The sequence below is a fragment of the Dreissena polymorpha genome, chromosome 11, assembly GCF_020536995.1.
Source record: "Dreissena polymorpha isolate Duluth1 chromosome 11, UMN_Dpol_1.0, whole genome shotgun sequence".
Taxonomy (NCBI): Eukaryota; Metazoa; Mollusca; class Bivalvia; order Myida; family Dreissenidae; genus Dreissena; species Dreissena polymorpha.
In genome coordinates this window covers 79386157-79392930 of record NC_068365.1, presented here as the reverse complement: position 1 = coordinate 79392930, position 6774 = coordinate 79386157, and the positions used below count along the sequence as shown (strand labels likewise).

Genomic DNA, 6774 nt, shown 5'->3' with positions numbered 1-6774 from the left:
TATTAAAACTGGCCTCAACAAATGGTTTTAACAGGATATAATGAAAAAGTCCACGAACCTCAAGTTAAAAATATATTACTTGTGTCGGTTGCGTTTTTCTGCCAATTTTCGTGTTTATATGTCGATGCCATACGAATGAGTATTTTCGCTTTAAGTTGATGTTCATATTCTTACGAAGAAGGACAACGTAATTAGTTAAGTCACCGTCTACCGCCAAATAAGTATTTTATACACCTTTAGTTATTCCAATTATTCCAGGTGCATACGAATATCATTGAAATCACATAATATCAACATCCAAATACTAACTGAAGTTGTTTTATGAAATTTTATTATAAATCATATTCATCAATAAAATTTCAAAAATACTGTTAAAATGGTTACTAAACAAAGCCGCATATATGAATAAAGGAATGGATAAGCAGATATGCAGTTGTTTTGCTGGTATTCGTGAGTAGCATTTTGGTATTTTTCTGCATGAGAACTTTGTAGTTATACATTAATACGTAAGAAGAATAACATATTCCATAGAGTGTTTTGTTGAACAATATTTCATGCCAAGTATCTGCCTTGCATTACTGACTGAATAACCAATCACCGATATACATTTAAATAGTATCCACCGGGGATGAACAACTTTTGTCACGTGACCACAAAAGTCAACGCAGGTTGTTGAATTACATCAGGAATCCCGCTCCGTCAGGTAATTTTCATCTTTTTATAGAGAATATGTTAAAATTTCTGGACAATACAAAGCTTATGACATGCTTCATACCTTTTCGCATATTAAGACGCATTGCACTTGTTTCGAAGCTTTGCAGTTTTTAAGAACACTTCGACACAAACTTTAGATTTTCGATGCAAACGCAGTTTGATTTTATATTTTTTTACTTTCCATTCACGAATAAATCATATTTCTAGAAAAATGAGAGCACACGATGCTTAATTTTTGATGATTTATTGTATTTGCGATATAAGTTGTTGTTGTTATATTTAATTTGGGCAGTTCTTGCTATTTCAAAAATTTACAAACGCGGGTTGGTTGAGCAAACGCAGTTTGCTGAAGCTGGATTATGGCAAACGCAGGTTGGTTAAGATTACGGAATCTATATTCTTGCCCTTCTTTCATCAAGGGCGACACACGACACACGAAGCGATACACGATATTTTGCGCGACAGTCGCGGCGACGCGCGATATTTTATTATTCAAATATCGCCCATATTATCCGAATTTCGTGTAACGCGGTCTAATTTCAGACCGCGACACACGACACACGAAGCGATACTCGATATGTACTGTTCAAATCAAATCATCATCAACATCTTCATCATCATCATCTCCATCTTCATCGCCATTATCATCATAAAATAAATCGCGATTCGGAGCGGAGTATTGTAAAATGAAGATCTCAAAAGAATTGAAAAATAATTTGTCGGAATGTTATTTTTCTCATGCTGTTTTGTTAGTTGTCCAAATATATTTAATATTAAATATTATCTTAATATTAAGATTTGGTAGTTAAAGAATGCAATTTGAATGAACACAATTGTATGCATATGTTTTGCTCAGCTGTGAAGATTGAGGGAACAATTTATAGAAGAACTGTGAGAATCATCTCTACAAATATCATGTTTCAGGGACCACGAATTTGACATTCCAAAACGGAAGGAACCTAAACGAAAATTTGACACCGTGTCAACAAGCAGAAACGCTCTCCAGAAGGGAACGTTGGGTGTCCGATGGGAGAGGGCAAGACGAAATGACAGCAAAATGCTTCTAACATCAAAAATGGGAATTGACATTGACCCGTAAAAGGAAATCATAATATCATACGACAGTTTGTAGTTCTTTAAAAGACAGCTGTCATTTTTGATATTCGTTAACCAACGTTACCTATATTGATTCCGTGTAATGCTACTGAATTTGATTTTGTGTTGCTCTTTCTATGTTTATGCATTGAGGAGCTACCAATATTGGGGCCGTATAATATGCTGCCTATATTGACGCTGTGGGATGCTTCATTTAACGAGGCCTACCGGTATATTCAACCTTTTTGGGGGATTTGAAACAACAACAGACATATTGGATCTAACTTTATTTTGTTTGCTGTTATTTGTTTCAAGTTTTAAAATTACAGTTTCTAAAAAATGCCATGTATCTTGTATCTTGTTAATTAAAAAAAAGGTATCTTTCTTTTAGTTGCATAATGATAAATAATGTGGACCTATAAGGAGAGAGGTATCATGAAGCAAATAAAACAATCGATTCCTCTTATTCTGCAAGACATAGTTTTCATTTTAGGTGTATACCATTATCTTTTGATCCGAAACTTTAAATATAATAATAACTATTGACCTTTACATGGGCGCCTTGCAAATCACTAGTGTCTTCATATTGGTCATACAATATAATGTCTTTATGTGTAACGTGAGAATCCTGACAATCTTACAATATGATTGTTGGAGATAATACTTAAAATAAAGCTGAAGGCATACTACATCCATGACAAAGTACACTTCACCGAGATAAGTCTAACTATACTGTGAAAAACATTGAAAAACCCAGCGGTTGAACGCAAACAAGATCAGTGTCTTTAACAACAAAACGAACCAAACATATGCAGATTAATTGTTTTATTGCTGCAAAGAATATCCCGTATCGCAATAATAGCTTATACGCAAAACATTAAACTGGCCTATGTGCAACTTGAGAAGGAATTACAGATTTACATGTAATTGTTGACAATTCGCACAATGATTCCAATGAGACAAAAAGCTAACTCACCAAAAATATATTTTAATCATATTGATTCGAAATAGATAAACAAAAATCGCAGATTACAAATGAGTCTCGCTCTGTGAAAAGGGGGTTTAATGCATGTGCGTAAGGTGTCGTCACATATTAGCCTGTGCATTCCGTACAGGCTAATTAGGGACAAACCTTTCCGATAAACTCGATTTTTGCTCAGAAGAGACTTTCTTTTAACAAAACATATCATAAAAGCGGAAAGTGCCGTCCCTGATTAGCCTATGTGGACTGCACTTTACGCACATGCATTAAACCCCCTTTTCACAGAGCGCGGCTCAAATGTATATTCCAGCGGATATGGTGAGATCAACAATAATCACAGATAATCAACATAAATTACAATGATTTTGAAAAGATCAACAATAATCACAGATAATCAACATAAATTACAATGATTTCGAAAAGATCAACAATAATCACAGATAATCAACATAAATTACAATGATTTCGAAAAGATCAACAATAATCACAGATAATCAACATAAATTACAATGATTTTGATAAGATCAACAATAATCACTGGTTATATAAATCACAATTAATCGGTTGAGATCAACAATAATCACAGATAATCAACATAAATCACAATGATTTTGATAAGATCAACAATAATCACAGATAATATAAATCACTATTAATAGGTTAAGATAAAAAATTCAAAGATAATCAACATAAATTACAATTATTTTGATAAGATCAACAATAATCACAGATAATCAATATAAATCACAATTCATGGGCTGAGATCAACAGTAATCACAGATGAGCAATAATGAACACAATAATTTGTATGAGATCAACCATTATCATAATCATTTTAAATTAGAATGATAAATATTACAACAATAATCTTATTAAAAACAGGAATATCAAACAAAACAACACAAGATAAACGATATGAAACACAATGTTTAAGACGCAAAAACACGCGTAATACTATATATTATTGTATGACAGTCTGTATTTTCAATAATTAAGAAAATAACCACGGCACATTGGTAAGAATTAAAAATAATTCTTGGTCTTATCATCGTCATGCAACAGATGACTAGGCCCGGTGCTTTGCAGATCTGTGCTTTGATAGACTACTGCGGTGCCTGTACCTCTTTTCACACATATCACAAGCAAAGTTTTTCTCTCCATTGTGGGTGGCAAGGTGGGCCTGAAGGTCAATTTTCTCCCGGAGCGTTGCATTGCAAATTGAGCAGGTAAATTGCTTTGCAGCAACCTCCCTCCGGACGTGACGATTCAGGTCATCTTTGGTTGAAAACTTTTTGCCGCATTGTTCACAGGGGAACGGCTTTTCAACACCATGAATGCTGCATCTATATAACAAAAACAAATGGAACTGTTGAATTATTATTCAATACAGAAAAATACACACAGAATATTATCCATAACAATGTGGAACTTAACAAAATGATGGTCGTCAGAAGCGCTCCAGATAAGGCGCGTTAACGCGTATTTACGCATTTCAAAATCCAAAATACGCATTAAATAATATGTTTAAGGGTCCAATTACATACGTGAAGTATCGGAACGCGTACATTCTGGATTTATACGGTGTAAATTCCAATTGTTCAGTGACAATTTGCATTGAAATTTATCTGGACAATTATGGTCGTTAAAAACTAAATACTATAATGAGCACACCAATATGCACCACACTAGTAATAATGTGTTAAGTGTTTTAAAGCCGGCTTTTTTCGAAAACACCATTCAAAACATTTTAAATAGTGCTTTGCAACTAGGTTATAAAAACATACTTTCGCTCAGAATGCAATGACCTATGTTGAATTGTATCTTGATTTTTAAACCGACAGAACCTAGCATTGTACAAAAAACAAAAAAAATACAAACCTGTGTCTGTTGAACGCCTGTTTTGTGTAAAATGTTTTTCCACAACAGGCGAATCGTCCAGTCCCTCTGTGGCGCTTATCATGAAGCTTTAACCCCCACTTCGATTTAAATGTCTTTCCACAGATTTCACACACGAGCGTCATGTTTCTGTAATGAAAGAATTACTTTTTGTTAAAATATATTTCTAAAATGTTTTTATAAAGTTTTAAAGACTACACCAAAAGAGATATGAAACGCAAGTGATTGGATGTGACACACTATCTGCTATTCTTTTCGTCACAGTTCAATAAACATGCGTGTTTACTAATGCACGGGATTTTCGTGAGTTTTGGCGCGTTTAGCGTCATTCGAGGTCCGCTTAAAGGAGGCAACGCACGTTGTGGTTCAATATACTTGTAACAGTACTTAATGTGTTGATAAGCATATTTCCGCTCTGTTTAAATGTCCTCAATTGAAGTTCCGTAGTCATATATTGTGTTGAATAGTTAATATTTTCGTATTTGTAACCATATCATATTTTAGAAGACTTTCAAAAATGTGTACAGTGTGCGTTTCATTATCCTTTGAATATTCTCGCAACCTGCGTTTGCCATTTCCTATTGCTCAAGAAATACCAACCTGCGTTTGCAAAACAAAACAAAACAAAAAAATAAGATATTTTTCAATTTGCACCGCTATTTTTGTCATGAATCTTATTAAATATATTAAAATGAAGTGTAAAATCATACTAATTCAGTCGTTAAACCAATATTGTTGAAAGAAAATCATCAACACCACATAAACAAACAGCGTTTGCAATGCATTTCAGAATTTTGTGTCGAAGTGTTCTCGGAAAGTGGAAACAGTAAAGGCAATGGAATCATTTCAAATAAAAGTTTATTTAGTATACTGTGTCATAGGCTATCACTTGTTAAAAACTGAAATTTTGATTATATGAAAAAACAACAAAACTTACCTTAATGTACAAGATTACAATCTGTTTCTGCAACCGGCGTTGACTTTTGCGGTCACGTGACAAAAGTTGTTCATCCCCGGTGGTATCATAGGATAGAAATCGACATAAACATCCACGATTGATGCATTTATAAGAACGTTTATATACATTTACAACTAAACCTGATTAAGGGTGGTATATAAAACAATATCAGCTGTAGCCGCATATTAACGAATTTTATGAAGGTAAATATTTGCCAAAATAGAATGAAAAATTTAAAGACCTAACATAATGTTGAGGTCCCCAGTTAATATCTTTACATCTACATAGCGACACGGACTGCTTTCATAATAACAGCTTGTATGAGCGTAAAGATCAATTAATCTCAAGTTTCATTCTAGAAATTCAAACACTATTTAAAGCGATCATTCTTCAACAGTTGATCTTTCCTGATAAGACATTAATCAGAAATTAGTGTACGTTGTTATGAATTTCGTTGCTATCATCCATAAACCTAGTATCAATGAATATACAAATACACATAGTTGTCCATTATTTACATTTCAATTCATCACACAGTTAAAAACAGCATCTACATCAATCACGATAACAACAAAATACTGGGCGCTTATAAAACAAAATGATTTCGAAGTTTCTACTAAAAACATACATTAATGTGCGTAACAAACTAAATCACACGTTCAATATCAATATTTTAATACAATCTAGACAGGAATTACAGAATTCATAAGTGTTAATGGCTTTCCCAAGAGGAAATTTAAAAACAGACATGGTTTTACAAGATGACAGCGAATCACACGTAGAAATCTTGGTCACAAACGTTTCTGAGAAATAAAGAAATTTGTGTGCTGCATTGCGCATCATCATTCACACACCATTTGAGAGTTCCATTTTTTCTGCGACGTCATTTACAAAAGGTATTGATTAAAATACACTGACATCGTTCGCAGCAATTGTTTAAGACTTCCAAATGTAATCAACATACACATGAAGGCTGATCTATCGCAATACTTTTCAAACTTTAAAAAATAATTTAACATAAGGTTATTTGACTACAATTTTAAAAGCTTACGATTAAATCATTTATTTATGATGATCGGATTATTTGGCAACCGCGCAATTGGCATAATGAAGGCAACCTACCTCACGA

At 33.4% G+C, this 6774-nt stretch overlaps 1 protein-coding gene and 1 long non-coding RNA gene across 3 annotated transcripts; one reads left to right on the top strand and one right to left on the bottom strand.

The window, feature by feature from the left end:
• The first annotated feature begins 616 nt into the window (after positions 1-616).
• LOC127851303 (uncharacterized) lies at positions 617-2193 on the top strand. Its single transcript, XR_008035726.1, has 2 exons — positions 617-703; positions 1639-2193. It is a non-coding gene; the product is annotated as an uncharacterized LOC127851303 (long non-coding RNA).
• Positions 2194-2619: 426 nt separating this feature from the next.
• Positions 2620-5710, bottom strand: LOC127851302 (gastrula zinc finger protein XlCGF26.1-like). 2 transcript variants are annotated; one of them, XR_008035725.1, is made up of 3 exons: positions 5625-5710; positions 4670-4816; positions 2620-4134 (listed from the first exon to the last, which is right to left on the bottom strand). XR_008035725.1 is itself a non-coding variant. In XM_052385005.1 (2 exons), exons 1-2 carry the CDS (start codon positions 4810-4812, stop codon positions 3858-3860), a joined length of 420 nt encoding a protein of 139 aa, XP_052240965.1. In that variant the 5' UTR covers positions 4813-5542; the 3' UTR covers positions 2620-3857. The 2 variants fall into 2 exon arrangements, 1 of the variants encoding a protein (XP_052240965.1); XM_052385005.1 differs by lacking the exon at positions 5625-5710 and having other exon boundaries at positions 4670-5542.
• Positions 5711-6774: the final 1064 nt, after the last annotated feature.

Excerpts from the sequence above, each read along its gene's own strand:
- LOC127851302 (XM_052385005.1), bottom strand. The coding sequence starts at position 4,812 with ATGACGCTCGTGTGTGAAATCTGTGGAAAGACATTTAAATCGAAGTGG. Across the intron at positions 4,135-4,669 it reads CAGGCGTTCAACAGACACAG|ATGCAGCATTCATGGTGTTG; the intron begins GTTTGTATTTTT and ends TTTGTTATATAG.